Source organism: Prionailurus bengalensis, chromosome B4, assembly GCF_016509475.1.
Source record: "Prionailurus bengalensis isolate Pbe53 chromosome B4, Fcat_Pben_1.1_paternal_pri, whole genome shotgun sequence".
In the NCBI taxonomy this organism is placed as follows: Eukaryota; Metazoa; Chordata; class Mammalia; order Carnivora; family Felidae; genus Prionailurus; species Prionailurus bengalensis.
In genome coordinates, this window is record NC_057358.1 from 32316476 (window position 1) to 32333035 (window position 16560).

The 16560-nt window shown below is 38.0% G+C and overlaps 1 protein-coding gene across 6 annotated transcripts in view; it reads left to right on the forward strand.

Annotated features, from left to right (window-relative positions):
• CCNY (cyclin Y) overlaps positions 1-16560 on the forward strand; it is a 315939-nt gene that overhangs the window by 269884 nt on the left and 29495 nt on the right. For all 6 annotated transcript variants that reach the window (XM_043563710.1, XM_043563711.1, XM_043563712.1 and 3 more), the window contains 4 exons: positions 1868-1968; positions 8305-8340; positions 11755-11812; positions 11899-12018. In XM_043563710.1, coding sequence (XP_043419645.1) covers positions 1868-1968; positions 8305-8340; positions 11755-11812; positions 11899-12018 — 315 coding nt within the window. The remainder of the gene's footprint in view (positions 1-1867; positions 1969-8304; positions 8341-11754; positions 11813-11898; positions 12019-16560) is intronic.

Here is a 16560-nt window from a genome sequence, read left to right on the forward strand (position 1 = left end):
TAGACTATGAGGGAGATTGTGTTCACCTGAGGGCATCTCTCATCTCCTCTCATTGACTCTGATGCTCATGCAATTCCCCTCACATTTTAATCTTGTGAAATTTATGTCAGAGGGAATAGTTGAAACTACTCAAAAAATAAGTGAGTTATTATTGTCCTTTTGCTTCATGTTTGGAATTATACCTAAAATTACCCTGTTATCTCTGAAAATTCATTAATACATCAAATAATTACTGAATTTTGGTGTTAAACATAGTATCTGTTTGTGGTAGATTTTGCACCCATGAGGAAAATTTCACAAGACCGTAAATAGCTATATTACGTTCTGAGTTTTTAGTGTGTCTTGTGTGACTTAAATATGATTGCTATAAGAGCTTAAGAAGAGAAAAAGAATTTTTAGTGCCTTTCGATTGTCTTAATGAGAATGTTGTGATTAACTTGTTGGTTGTGAAAATGCCATTTTAAAATTGACATTCTAATTGTAACTTGATCTTTGCAAGTTTTCTTTGTGCCCTTTCCTTACACAGGCACAGAACAGTGTGAACTTAAGAAGGAAAGCCCAAGAACTGAATTTCCTGACTTTGGTTATTTCCTTCTGACCCACATGCTATTTATATAAAACCAGTGCTAGGGAGGCTTATAATGTTTCAGTAGTGCAGTGCCCTCTAGCTGTGATTGAGGGAACTGGATACTTCAAATAGTGACGATTACCATTTATAGTTAAGAGGGGAGATTCTATTTATATCATCGTTTTTGTATTTCTTAGGCTATTGCATATTTTCATAATTTTATTGCAAAGAAAACCTTATTAAGTAAGAAGTAAATTTTAAAGTGTGGAATAGAGCATTTGGTTTCTGATTACCTTTAAGGCTTCCTTGTAAAGTGTGGTCACTGAGGACTTTGTTGCAGTTTGGCAGTTGAGGCAGACAATTTTATTATCCCTGAGGGATTATTTGTATTGGTTGCTGGAAATGCCACTTGGACTGTCAACGTAGCACCAGGCAAATGGGAACTTGTTTGGGTGATTTGATTTTTTGTTCCCCTTACTTGCTTTTGAACAAGAATTATCTGGAGTACTGTCTACTAATCATATTGCCAAAAATCTACCTAGTATTCAATTAGATGTCATCAGTATATGATTTAAATTCTGTTTTCTTTACTAATACCTTTCAGAAGTAGTTCTCAGTTCTGAAGTTCTTCGAAGAGCTCATATTTTATACATTTGTGAAAGAATCAGTCATAAGACTGAATAGGAACCACCTGAAGGTCATCAATTGGTTGTATTTTCCAAAGTATCAGAAACTGTCCCCTTTAAAATATCTTTTGCCCCTAAAAAAGAATACTTTATTCTTTATAACTTCATTTCCTGATATTCAAGCAGATTAACCAGAAGATCTAAATTTACATTGGTTGCATTTTCCATGGCCTCCAAATCAGCTGTACCTCAAGAATAGAGAAAATGGGTACAATTGTCTCTTGCCTTGATCTTGATGCATAAAACTGGGATGTTGCCTTAATTAGAGGCTTTCACTGATGTAAAGATTAGTGTGTTTCTTTTTTTACACAGCCAGGGCAGGTGATTTTTATGGACTCTGTAACACACTCTTTGATGCTTGATTGCAAGAGAATACTGTACTCCCACTGAAGGCGGCTAACAGTGCTTTTGGTGACTTTTACATGTGGAAGAACAAGGAGTTTCATTGTAGGAAGAAAGTATTTTTGTACTGTTCTTGCTGGTAGTATTAATGTTTCTTGTTAAGACATTTTTTTTTTCCCTGTGGTCTGCTATCAAGTTTAAGGTGATGATGTTTCTTGGAAGAATTTTGAGCTCCATTTAATTTTCTTTCTTTGTTGCCATTGTTTTCTAGCATCCTCCAGGACAAATAGCGAGGAAATACAGCTCCTGCTCCACTATTTTCCTAGATGATAGCACAGTCAGTCAACCAAACCTCAAGTATACAATTAAATGGTGGGTATACACAGTTTTGCTTAACTGAATGCTTTTTCTACTTAACCTGATAGCTAACTGGTTGGTTGTGGGGTCTGAGAGTGGTAAGATTGGGCTGGAGAAAGCCATTGACTATTGAGGAAATCTGTTTAAAAAGTAACTTGGGTAGTTAAAACGGGGGGTGTTCAAAATATTTGTGCACATTACCATTTACATAAAAGAGCAAATTTAAAAATTATTTCAAATATAGGTGAAAGCATGTATTTGATTTCTGTGTATACCTCCTACCTTCCCACTTTTTATTAAAGCCATCCTGGAGTAACTCTGCTAATATTTTACCTTTGAAATAAAGCGGGGCTTCTGTGGTCCCCTTTAAGACTTGAGGCTACAGTAGAAAGCAGGCCTGATAGTGAAAGTTTATTTGCCCAGAGTCGAGAGATCTGAGTTCTGATATTGAGTCTCTCACCAACAGGGAGGGTTTAGTAAAACCCTTCTCTTTGTAGCCTTGTTTTAAAGTGGGGTTTAAGGGAGGAAGGGGAGTCTTTGGATAAAATCCTTTCCCTTTTGGGGTTCAGTTTCCTAATTTTAAAATGGAAGATAAGAGGAAAGGAACACTTTTTTCTTTTATGTTTCCATTAGCATTGTGATAATCAAGACCTTTGACAGAGGTCACAGAAAACCTGATGTGCTGAGGTCTGTGGTCATCAGTTCACCTGCCAAAAACCTGGGATATTTTATTTCTATATGTGCTTCAGAAATTACACATTTAACAACAGTCCAGTTTAGTGTATGATGTAATAATACTTCCTAAATAAGAAGTATTATTTCAGTGGCTTACATTTTCAGTCTTAGAAACCCTACTCTGAGTGTGATCAATGTGTGACAATAAATCACAGCCTCATTCAGGCAGTGTTGACTGTAGCAGTCTTCTGTGGACAGCATCCACTCCAGCTGGGAGGGAGAGGTGGAAGATAGAACCACTTCAAGGAAAGCTGCCTTCTCTCCTGAAAGGTTGCATGTTTTCTAAGATCTAAGTAGAAATGTAGCTTCTTCCCTTATTACCTTGGCTTTTAAGGGCCTGATAAATGACAAGTCCATGGGCATAAACTCACAGTCCATGATTGTAGCTGGGAAGAGGTATGCATGTCAGAGCTCCACAGTGTGTGGCCTTCACTAAGCCACTTGTGTCACGGCTTACTGCCAGGACATAGGAAGTACAGTATCTCTTGGAAGTATTTTCTGGAGTAAATCACTAGTGGTTGTGGAGAGGAGTGGAAAGCCCTGAAGATCTGTGTACCATGTGGCTCTTGGCATCTGCACAAGTTCCAGAGAGCCCAGAACAGAAGCTGCTAACTTCTCTTTAATCCTGGGATCCTCTTCGACAGGAAGGGAGGCCAAGTGGAGCAGAGGGCACCTTTACTTTCAGGGCCAACAAGAGCTCTTGGAATTTACAAATGGATCCGACTCAGTTTCTCAACACTTTACCCTTGGGTAACTTAAAATTGCCACTGGTTGTGGCATAGACAGTTAGGAGCCTAGTGGGAAAACTGGGTAGCACTTTGATATGTCAGTGTCACCCAAGTTACAGATGTGCTGCTGTGCAGGTCAGTGGTTCCAACCCCTGGTTACATCCTGGAGTCACCTGGGAGCTGAAAAACATGTTGACATCAGCAGTTTAATGTCTCGCCATACAGTTCTGGTATCTGGATTTTTAATACCCTCCCTAGGAGATTGTAGTAGGCAGCCAAGGTTGAGAACTCCTGATGTAAGTAGACAGTTCCTCTCCTGTCCCCCCACCAAAGTTCCTTGAAACTTCTAAATTATAGACTAATAAATGGAGGAAAAAGAGCTGAAAAGCTGGCCCAGTTAAATAGTGGACTATTGAAACAAAACATTCAGTGTGAATACTATGACTTCCCTGATCCAAATGACATTTCCTTTGCACTAGCTAAATGTGAAAGTTCTTGGGGCGCCTGGGTGGCGCAGTCGGTTAAGCGTCCGACTTCAGCCAGGTCACGATCTCGCGGTCCGTGAGTTCGAGCCCCGCGTCGGGCTCTGGGCTGATGGCTCAGAGCCTGGAGCTTGTTTCTGATTCTGTGTCTCCCTCTCTCTCTGCCCCTCCCCCGTTCATGCTCTGTCTCTCTCTGTCCCAAAAATAAATAAACGTTGAAAAAAAAAAAAATTTAAATGTGAAAGTTCTCCAGTCAGTAGTTCATTTATTTTAAAAAGTGCCCCCCCCCTTTTTTTTCAAAGTTTGTATTTTGGGGGCGCCTGGGTGGCTCAGTCGGTTAAGCGTCCGACTTCAGCTCAGGTCATGATCTCACGGTCCGTGAGTTCGAGCCCTGCATCGGGCTCTGTGCTGACAGCTCAGAGCCTGGAGCCTGTTTCGGATTCTGTGTCTCCCTCTCTCTCTGACCCTCCCCTGTTCATGCTCTGTCTCTCTCTGTCTCAAAAATAAATAAACGTTAAAAAAAAAATTAAAAACAACAACAACAAAGTTTGTATTTTGGACCTCAGAGTAGGGTGGTCCCTAACTGAAGTAGGATGATCAGAATCTTCCCTGTAAATGCCTCCATCTCACTCTTGGCTGGGTTATAATCAAGGAGGTAAAAAGTAAAAAAATATTTCAGGGTGTTAGCAGGCCTGGGTGAGCTCCAGCCAGGGTCTTTGAAGGTGTAAGGAGAAAGGGATACTCGGAAGGGAGAGAAGAGTCAAAAAGCAGGGTAGAAAGAAGCTAAATCTGAATGCCCTCCTGTTCTAAAATTGTGCCTTAAACTTATCCTGCACCTATCAAAATGAAACCCCTATTTTCCCTTTTCTGCTTTTTCTGCTTTACCTAAATCCAAGGCCTCTTCTTGGTCCCTTCCCCCCAGACATTAAAAATACCAAAACCATTAATACAGTTGAGCTTCATTATGGACACGGTGAGTATCTTTGGGCTGAACTTCCTTCTTGAAAACCAAGTATGACCTTGTTTCTTTGAGAAAATCCTTTGAATTCTAAACATCGATTTCTAACCTAAGTTTTAAGAGAAACCCCTTCTTCAAGTTGTGGGCTGCCAAAATGAACACATGTATTTACAAATTCTAGTTGAAGAGTGCATGGAGGGGTGAGTGCTGTTCTGAATGGAAAGTTGAAGTGTAAAAGTGGGAGCATTCTGTGCTCATTCTTTTCATAGGCACGATTTCTGTTTTGACAATTTGAATTTTCCCATCTTTCCCCTAAATGCCAACAGCTGTGGTATTGAATTTAGAGTTTGCTAGCCATCCCCACCCCCCCGCCCCCTCTGACACACACACCTCTGCAGCTGACCTCTGTCTCCCCTCCCGCCCCCCAGCCAGAATCCCCTACGGGGGGCATAGGTATGGTGATTAAAGGAAAGGGTGGAGAGCAGGTGGGAGCTCCTCAGCGCTGGCAGAACCCACCACCTCTTGGTCTTCAAAGGTTTTAGGCTTGTCACATGCTTTGCTGTATTAGCTCTAGGTTCCTACAAGTACAGGGCCAACAGTCACAAATCTGTTTTGCTTTCTTGGTCAAGAAAATAGTATTTCTTTATTCCAAGCTATGTGGCAAAAGCAATTGAGCAAACCCTTTGATCCAAACGTACTTCTGGTTTGGGTCTAGCCCATCTTTGGTGAGACCTCGCCATTTTCTGAGTATGTATCAGAACTGAGTAGGTCTCTGAAGCCTAAAGTGTGGGACTGATGCAGTTTTCCACTGACTGCCCTTTGCCCCCAGCAATCACTTCTTCCAAGATGACTGACTAAACTGGCCTATGGACCTGTACTGTATGTGAATTCTGAGCTTGGTTTTCTTAATTTTGGGGATATAACCTCAAGTGGAATTTGTCCTACAGTGTGGCTCTATTTTTCATGGAGGCCTAAGGTCATGATAATGTCCAGTCTTGCAGTCAGCTCAGGAGATTTGGAAGATAGTGACCTTGGGGCCCTGAAGATTTTAACTCAGTTTGCAGAAGCAAATTATGAGATGCTTGAGATGAAATTATTGATAGGGGAGTAACCATGATAATAATGTCTTTTGTTTTGGATTTTTGTATTTGAAATAATCCTTTTGTATATTTCATTTGGTTATAATAACATCTCTGTGACATAGGTTGAATTGTCCTAATTTTATAGATGAGGAAATGTAGGCTCTGAGAGATGAATGAACTGTAATAAATGAAGGATCCAGGTTTTACACTCAGCTTATTCTGACTTAGTCCGGGGATATTTTTCCTATGTCACACTCCACACAGAGGAGGCAAGAACCATTATCTTTTGCAAGCAATCAAAGTGACTAAACTAGTCACTGCACCAAACCCAATCATATGAAACGTCAATCTAAATCTGACATTAGATTAGAAAGCAGTCACACAGTATGACTGTTAAACAAATTAAATGATAATTTCATCCTTCTCCCTAGAGGCAACGTGTTAGAACTAAAGGGCACAAAACCATTATACTAGTCAGAAATCCTGGTATCCAGTATCTGAACCTGAATTTTTCTCATTTGTGAAATAGAGTCAATAACATCTGCTGCTTTTCATATCAATGTTAATGTATGCTGTTAATGTATGCTTGAAAACAGTATTATTATTATTATTATTATTATTATTATTATTATTATTATTTGATTCTGAAGTCCTTTCACCCAAGTTACAATTCCTTCATCAGCTTAGATGCTCTTGAATATGTTAGGAGAAAGAGAATATATTGCCATTTGCTCATGAGGACTTTTAACATTTATCTGAATAATGTTTTTCAAAAATCATTTTGAAGGAATAGGTCTGGAGAGACATTTGGAAGACTAGAGATTTCTTGTCTATTGTCATAGGAAGTCATAGGTAAGCCACTGAGCTATTTGGAATCCAACGCTGAGTCAGCTGTGTTTAGGACTGAGCCCTCTACCTCCGTGTCGTGCCTGGATGGCAGTTTCTGTGCTCCAAGTACCCAGAACACAATCTGATGCAGATAGTGATATTCTTAGAAGCTTAAAAAATAAATTTTGGTCTCCTCAATAAATTTTAAAGTAAAACAAAAAGTAGTGGAATGATCTTGACAGCTTACAAAAAAGGAAATTAAAAAAAAAAGTGGCCAGTTAACATGAATAACCCCACCAACTTCATAGGTGATCAGAGAAACCCAAATTGAAAACAAGTACACTTTACATTGGAGAACATTTTTTCAGAATATTCAAGGTGAGTGTCAGCAAGTGTAAGGTTAAAACAGACACTGATGGGGAAATACACTGGTACATTTTTTTTTTCTGCAAAAATACTTGTCAGTTTATGTGGAGAGCCTTCAATTATTAACGACTTTAGATTGAGTAATTCACATTACAGAATGTTTTCTTATGGAAATAATATAGTCATAGGTTGCACAAATACTTGTCTCTGAAAATACCAGTATGGTGTTAATTATAATTACGAAATATTAGAACCAACTTAAATGTTCAATAGTAGGGGGATAGTTAATAAATTATTCAGTAACTATATAAATGGAATATAATCAGCCATTTAAAGTCCTGTTTTTAAAGCGTACTTTAATGGTAAGAAAAATATTAATGAGGACAAAAGTAGGATGTAAACCTATTTACACATATAATTGAGAGACAGAAATAGATATCTGCATATCTCAAGTAGTCTTCTTTGGGCAAAGGGTTTACTTTTTTTTTTTTTTTTTTTTACACTTCCTATATTTCCCAGAAGTTCTACAATATGAATATAACCTCTTTTTAATCAGAAAAGCATTATTTGAAAAAAAATATTCGGGAGAAGGGAGTGTCTTAATTAAATTCAGATCTTTTAAAATGTTAAATAAAAATTTTAAGGTAGTGTTACAAATAGGATTTATATTACTATTTTAGCAAGTGAATGAATAAGTTAGGTGGATTGCCAAGAGGTTACTGATGTAAGAGAAAAGAAAAGCAAACCACTGTGGGTGATTCTCACTTTTTTCTGGTAGTTATAAATAAACCAAAAATTTTCTAAACTGGGAGGTAATAAGTTGGAAATTTCTAAAGGTGCTTGATTTGCACTACCTGTTTTTACATAGTGTCTATATTTTACAAGTGAAGAAAGCTAAAAATTTCAAGTAGAAAGAGAATTTGTTTCTAAATACCTCTTGAGGTTTTGGTGTTTCTGGAAAAGATTTAATAATTGCTGGAAATGAGTACAAGATTGATTGAAGAATGATTTTTTTTTAAAGAGATTTCTTGATCAGCATTCTGCTTTAATTGGGACTTTTGAGATGGATTGTTTGACTTTTACTTAAATTTAAATATTTTATGATTAGACAGATAATATATAACATTTTGGATATGCTTATGAAACATTGAACCCTGCATTTTATTTTACAGTGTAGCTCTCGCAATATATTACCACATCAAAAACAGGTATGTGGATGATTAATTTTGTGCTAAAAACATTACACGTTATCTCCTACTATGTTTTTTCTCTCTTTTTTTCCCTATTATGTCTACTTGCTTCAGCCTTTATATTCTCTAGTCATGTTTTCTTGGAATTTCTAGAGTTAGTACAATTTACCAAAACTTCCCAGGTAAGTGCCAAACTGCTTCTCAATCAGAGGAAACCAAATGGGTGCTTGTGTTTGAAGTCAGCAAAACAGAACACATCTTGATAATGCTCAGCTTTCCTCTTCACTCTTGATTTCCTGTATAATTTGTTTAAACATTCTTTTATAAAAATTATTTTAAAAATTTACTATGTGCAACTTCAACATGAGAAAAAAATGCTTATAGTTTTAAATCAGTAGAATAAATTATGGTGTAAATTTAGATATAAACTATTTTAATGTAGTAGAATCCTTCTCTCTGATATAAGTGAATCTGGAGACAATTTACTTAATTTAAAGTCAGTTGAAACAGGAAATCATAGAAAAATCATTCTAAAAATTTACTTTAAACATCTTATCTCAACATAAAATGTGTAAAAAGTACATTCATTGCCATATTTTTATGCAGCGTCAAAACTTTTGCTTTGAGTCTGGGGCATTGGTTAGAGTACCAAAGTGACTTTATTTTATAAGCCACACCTGTAATTCATCCTTTCCATATTTTTTTAAGTCAATAGTGACAAAACTTAAGACATTTCTAAAATAATTTGAGTGTAGAATCTTTCAGGTTATGACCACACATAATCTACAACAAATTTATTTTTAGTGATAACTTTTTATTGGGTGTTTCCAAAGCATTCCTTCTTTATTTTCATAAGAACAAAGCCACTCTCATTGCAGTCATATTTCATTGATTGATATTTAACATTGTCATATGTTACATGAATATAACAAGTACAACTGGTGTGAACCAATTCTGGGAACATGCACAGCCACCTCATGGTTAGCATGGCTCTCAGTGAGGGGAGCCACATCATTGTCAGTCTGCTTTACAAGGGGGACATTGGAGAGTTGTGGTAAGTCAGAGAAGTGGAGCTTTCATGACAGAGCGTCTAATGAATGAACAATGTTATGGGAAAACACAAATACCTGGAAGCAAACACTTGGAAAGGTGTTCTCTGCAGTGACCTTTTTCAGTATTGTAATTGTGACTCCAAGTTCTTTCTGGTGCTTGAGAATTTTGGATGTAAGAACTTAGAAAATGGAGCATAGTGGAACTTTGAACCTTGCCCAGAATAACTTATCAGTGAAAGTACAGATTTGGTCTTGCTGCCTGTTTCTAAGATAACAGTTCAGACTTTTAAACATTTAAGTCTTACAGAACACTATAATACCACTAGTGAAACTTGAATGTGTTCTCAAACCACTTTTGCATTAGCATCTCTCTGTAAGTGATTTCTCAGTTCTCAGACTGTTGTGCATCTCAAAGTTAATTTGTAGCCACAACTGACAGTAATAAGAACCATCTTTATTAAGCATTTACTCTGGCTACCCTGGTTGCTATTTATATGCATTATCTCATTTAGTTTATAAAACAGTTCCGTGAGGTGATACTGATATTATCTCCATTTATCTTAGTAAAGAAACTAAGGCACAGAGAAATAATTTGCTTAAGAGTGCAAAGCTAATAAATTGGGGAATTGGGGATTGAACCTAAGCAATATACTGAGACCTTAAATCGTATAATCTACTGGGGTAATGGTGATAAAATGGAACAAAAGTTAGTGAGTAGAAGTGGAGAAAATCCAACTAAAAAAAGCGAGCGTTTGTGAACAGGCATGATAAGCCCACAGATTGTAACCTGAAGGCCTTTGGAAAGAGGTGGCATGACTATGCAGACTTTTTCCTGATAAATCATATTGGGCTAACCTCTGGAACTGGTGATAGATCCAGTAGCTTGATTGAGAGGGTGTTGCTCAGCTGGGATACATAGCTTTCAATAAAAGTGAGAGGAAAACCCATTTTCTCAGAGGAGTCAGTTTTTTTCCCAGAGTCATTTTAGCTTAAATTCTTATTCCTTATTTTATATTTTTGATCCTATATTTTCATTTTTAAAGTTACTTCTGGTGAATATTTCTCTAGAATGCTGAATAGCTTTTTAGGGTCTCTCATTCATCAGAAATATTGAACAGGAGTGAACTGCCCAAGGAAATGGGATGCAGGGCCAGGCTTTGTCACACAGCCCCTTGAAGATCTTGCAGAGGCTGTTAGTGAGATGAGGGACCAACTGATTCTTACTAGCCGGGTCGTTATAAAAGAAGTGTAACTGGGTGCACCCAGAAGGAGCTGTCTTTATGTTTTCAGACCCTGTTAGCAGGTCCTGCCTAGTTGAACCTTTCTTTTACTTAGGCTTATCTAAATCTTTGTTGCCTGTCTTCCTGTAGGCTAGTGAAAATGAGCACAGGTATGAATGCCCAAAGCTTTAAAAATAATTTCTGTTGTGTAAACATAGTAATGAAAACAGAGTTGTTCTGTTAAGCTCTTTCTTTCTGTTTTATTTTTATACAGACAGTAAATTTGTAGAGCAGAAATTATAGTGTTTGCTACAAAGGGTATATGTTAGGGACAGGTCTGTACCCTTCTGATATTCACAAGCCTAATCAGCATTGGAAGCACAGACTGTGGAAATTATATGATGTTACTAAAAGCAATGGTTTCCAAATTTGCTTTTTAAAGAATAGTTTTTAGGCCGAAGGCAAGTGACATAAAACAGATGAAAGTAGAGCTGTTGCTGGTGAAGTATGGTTGGTGTCTGCAGAGCCCCACTCAAAGCACTGTGCCTACAGGGAAAGCCATCACTTTAAATGGCATTTACTGGCCCTGGTAACAACGAGCCATTGTTTTATAGGTTTATAGTTTACTGAATTAAGCTTTTCTACATGTCACCTCTTGTTTTTCAATGTAAAATTTTGAAACTCTTAATTAACAAAGTGTTTAAGTTGCATGTTGTGAAAACTTCAAATTAGTTTCTAGGACACACTGAATGTTCATTTTTGCCCTTGAACTTCTTTCCTATCAACTACAGCATAGTAATGGTTTAAGCATATCCATCAGCCTTTGCTCAGAAAGATGTTTAAAGAAGTTTATCACTTGCTTAGATTTGGTTCATTTGAAAACTCAGAAAATGAAAATCTAGATTTTTTTTACCTTAGGTTAATTCAATTAAATGTGGTTTAATTTATTTCATAGACTTTATTTCATAGACTGCTCAAACAAAAATGATTAAATATTGTACATAAGAAAAATTATTGCTCATGGGTAGCCAATAGCATCTCCTACATTTAACACTGACTTCAGTTTCTTAAAACACATTAAATCAAAATATATTTTTATTTTATTTTGAATGACATTCTTATAGAAAGTAAACTCCATTTTCTTTTATTTTCCCTACCAGGGACCCAGATGGAAGGATGCTCTTAGATATTTTTGATGAAAACCTTCACCCTCTTTCGGTAATCTCCACCTTCTGATGTTGTTTAATTATTTCTCTTCTGTTTTTATTGGGTGGCCAGTCATCTGAAAACATTTCCTTCCCCAGAAATCCGAAGTGCCACCAGATTATGACAAACACAACCCAGAGCAGAAGCAGATTTACCGGTTTGTTCGGACACTGTTCAGTGCTGCTCAGCTGACGGCTGAATGTGCCATTGTCACCCTGGTGAGTGCCTTCACGATGACACAGCCATTCTGTAGTCCACTGGGGTGGGGTGCAAGCAGGGGATCTCACCAGGTGCCCTAGGGAAACCACATCTTTGCCTTCAAGATTGTCTTTTTTTTTTTCTTCTGGGAGAGTAGAGAATGGATCTCCCAATAGAGGGAATGAAGTCTGTTCCACAGTCCCCACCTAAAGTCAGTGGTAAAATCACCTTCAGAGCCAGTAAATGTCAAAATGTTAAATGCAGGTAAGTAAAACCTTGGGCTAAAGAGAAATAAGAAGAACTAAAGCCACTCACTTCCTGCTAACATCCAGGTTTCCTGTTGTTGATTCCCTACAAAGGTTTTAATGACATGAATTAGAGATGAAGAACATATACATCCTATATGAATGCCTGCTATATATTACTGTCTTCTCTTTTGTGATTTTTGTGATAATCATCTGTAAGATATTCAAAGACAACTTGGAGGTAATCTGCACTTTAAGACTCAAATAAGAGATAAATATCTATATTCTTACTTAGATTCTTAAAACTTTAGGGGCTATTTAGGTCAGCTCTCATTTGGGAAATAGATTTGACAGTGGAACCCATTCTCACTGACCTTTATGTTGTGTGCAACTCAGATAAGAAGTTAGCTCTGCCTGTGAATGAGCCATACCAGAGGAAGATCAGAATGCCATTCCCTGTTGTTTCTGAGAAGAGATTATTGTCTAATAGAAAGTTTGCAGGCCACCCAAGGACCTTTTGTATCTCTGCCACACTAAGAGCTTTGTGCCCTTCAGCTAATTCAACAGTAAACCTGTTTGTTTATTCATTCATTTGTTCATCCGTTTGTTTGTTCACTCTTTCTCTCACTAAACTTGCCACCTACTGGGTAAAACGGACATTCATTAAGTAATTGCTGGGTGATTTAGAATGATTCTACGTTCTTCTGTCATATCTGAGAAGTATATTTATTGCTTAGCCTTCTTCCTCCAAAGGATTTCAAGTTCTTAAAAAACAAACTGCAGGGAAACAGGGTTGAAATTGTTGAAAAGGGAAATGGCGATGAAGAGAAAAGATGGGTAGGAAAACCAGATGAAACCATGGATGAGATTAGTACTAAACTTCATACAATGAAAAAGATTTATCTTGAAGCTGCTGAGATGGAATGTGGTGGGCATATTTTACGTTTAATTCCTACGAAAATTATGACCTGACTCTGACTCGATTGTTAAGAGAAGCCTAGTGTCCTGTGGAGGACACAGGACTGAGATCTTAATCCCTGCTGCTTCCCCAGTTTAGCCCAGATGTTGAGAGAACATCTAAAGTGTTCTCCCCCAGAGGGTCATGGGGACAATTGGTTAGTTCATGTCTTTAGAGTACTGTAGGAGTGGTACATTTTTATTGGTAATTGTAACTACTGACATCTTCACTCGTCCTGTTAGATAAACTGGTGGCTTAGCAGGAGATTAGCTTGTACTGGGGTCTTGATAGTTACAGTTCAAAGATGAGCAGCTTTGGGGTCCCACATAGTGGGCACAGCACTGCAGACTGATTCTCTTGTGACTGAGAGTCAGCCTGCACACCTGTGGGCAGAAGGCAGATAGATGCATGCTCTGGGCAAGACCCTTGTATGATAATTCTTCCCTTCTCTGTGTCCCTTGGAATTAGAAGTAGCCATTTAGAACAGGTTCAGTCTAGAGTTGACAGAGATGCATTAATCTCTACTTTTCTCCTGGGCATTCTCTTGGCGTCTTGGCATGCCACCCAGGAGGAAGTGGGTGGTAGGGGAAGGACAATAGTTCTCTCGTCCTGCTGCCCACGAAGAACAGAACTGCAGCCTCCCTGTGGTAAGAGAGCTTCCAGGACCTTCAAATACCCAGAATGGAGTTATAACTCAAAGCAGATATTTCATAGCTTCATTAACTTTGTTTTAGAAGAGTAACAATAACTAAATATCACTGAATATATTTTTTAGCCTTGCAGAATATTCTAAAAGCTCTGTTATTGATACTGACACATTTTAAAAAAGAGGATGAGGTAATTGATATTGATATTGCACCTTGATGATCTCTGATGTTTTCACATAAGGGCACTGTGTAATATTCTCAACAACAGCTGTGGAAAGCTGGGGTTGGGTAGAAGGCTATGGTGCCCAACTGCCTCTCCAAACAGCCCATCCTTTCCCTCAGGACTTATTGCAGCTGGGTTATACTTAGAGCCATGAACAATCTTTTCAGTCCCCTGTGTGGTACCTGGATAACAAACCATAGCTCCCTGTCTAAGCCAAGGATTTTGATTATGAGGATGAGAAGCCCACACAAAGAGGCTAAGGCAGGAGATTTATTGGAAGGCTCAGGAGTCCCATACATGCCTTTCCTCACCCTATAATGAGATCAACAGCAGGTTCCTTTCTCTGGGGCTGTCTCTTCTTGCCTCTGCTCCACCCTTTGGGTCTACCAGTATTAAATTCCAGGCTGCCTTCTGTTCAGATGGACGTGGCCGGGAAGTAGCTGGCCTAACCCTGACTCTCCGTCACTTTTTCACTTAAGGCCCAACACTGGCTAATTGAACTTCTGGTGTTTAGTTTAGATTTTGGAGAGGGGATGAATTTTGATGGCCTTCATCAGTGATTGGCTCAGTTCCTTTGAAAGGGGCCCAGGGCTCTGTCCTGAGCCATTGTTTTTCTCACTGTGTACTTTCCTTTGCTCAAAATCTCTGGTGCTTCCCCATCTTTCTCTGAGGATGACAAAGAGAAGGCCCTTACATGACCTGTAGCAAGATTAGGCCACCTCTCATCTCAGCTCAGCTGCTACCACTCTTCCTATCTGGGCCTCTTGGTCTTTCCTGCATATACCAGTACTTGCCTTGGGACTTGGGCACGTGACACCATCTGGGCCTAGAATCTTCTTTGAAGGATGTGCATGTGGTGCCTCCCTGCCTTTCTTGAAGTCTTTGCTCAAAGGGTAGTTCTATAACCTGCTTCCTCCCCGCCCCCCCAACATTCCCTTCTCATCATTTCCTTCTTTCTTTTTCTTCATAGCACTTATCACCAGTTAACATTCTTTAGGTTTTACTCATTTATCTTATTTTGTTTGTAAGTTTTATGATTAAGATTTTTTAAAAAATCTTTTTGTCTTTCTTGTTCACTACAATATGACCAGCATCTGGAACACAGCCAGGTACCTAATAAATATTTATTAAATGTCAGAGTAAGTATAGTAATAACTACCTACTGCTGAAGTAAATAAAAGTGGTATTGATGTACCTCACACTTTGCCTGAAACACAGGGAGCATTCAGTAGCTATTTGCTGTAGTCTTCCCGTACCCCGGGTGTTTTATAACTTTAACTCCTATTCTGCTGTTTCACTGCTTACGTTATTAAGGTAAGCTTTCTGAAGGGAGGGTGGCAAAGTCTTTAGCTCTGGAGACATTGCCCAGCCAAGCCTCTGACTGAGTGTTGTCTACAAGAATGGTTCTATCTAGAGAGTGGCAGTGATGGGTTATGGGAGGGAGAGAGGAAGCCATTTGGAGAAATGTCTATTCAGATTCTTTGCCCATTTTTAAATTGGATTGTCTTTGTATTATTGAATTCTAAGAGTTCTTTATATGTTCTGGCTTACAAGTCCCTTGTCACGTAATGATTCACAAGTATTTTCTCCTATTCTCTTGTTGTCATTTCACTTTCTTAAAGGTATCATTTACAACATAGGTTTTCATTTTCATAAAGCCCAATTTATATATATATATTTGTTTTATCTTTTGTGCTTTTGGTATTGTATCTAAGACACCATTGAAGAGCTCAGGGTGATATGATTTACTCCTGTATTTTCTTTTAGGAGTTACGTAATTTTAAGGCTTATGATAATTTTAAGGCATTTAGGTATATGATCCATTTTTAACTCGTTTTTGTGAGGTAGGGGTCCAAATTCATTCTTTTGCTGTGGATATCCAGTTTTCCCCTTGCCATTTGTTGAATTCCACTTTCCTCGTTGAATTGTTTTGTCACTGTTGTCAAAAATCAGTCATAAATGTGCAAGTTTATTTCTGGATTTTCAGTTTTATTCCATTGATCTGTATTTCCTTATGTCCATACCACACTGTCTTGATTACCATACCTTTGTAGTTGAAGTCAGAAAGTAAGACTCTCCCAACTATGTTCTTCTCCTTCAAGATTTTTTGGGCTGTTCTGTGACCCTTACATTTCCATATGAATATTAAAGTTAGCTTGTTAAATTTCTGCAAAACAAACAAACAAAACCATCTAGGGTTTTGACAGGGACTGCATTGAATACATAGATCAATTTGGGAAATATTTTAGGCCAACACTAGCAAGTCTTACTATCCATGAACATGGGGTGTCTTTTCATTTAGATTTTCTTCAGTTTCATTCACCAGTTTTACAGTTTTCAGTGCATAAGTCTTATACTTTGTTTAATTTATTCCTAGGTATTTAATGCTGTTTCATGCAATTCCTAAGTAGAATTGTTTTCTTAATTTCATTTTCAGATTGTTTGTTACTAGTGTATAGGAATAGAATTTAATTTTGTAAATTGATCTT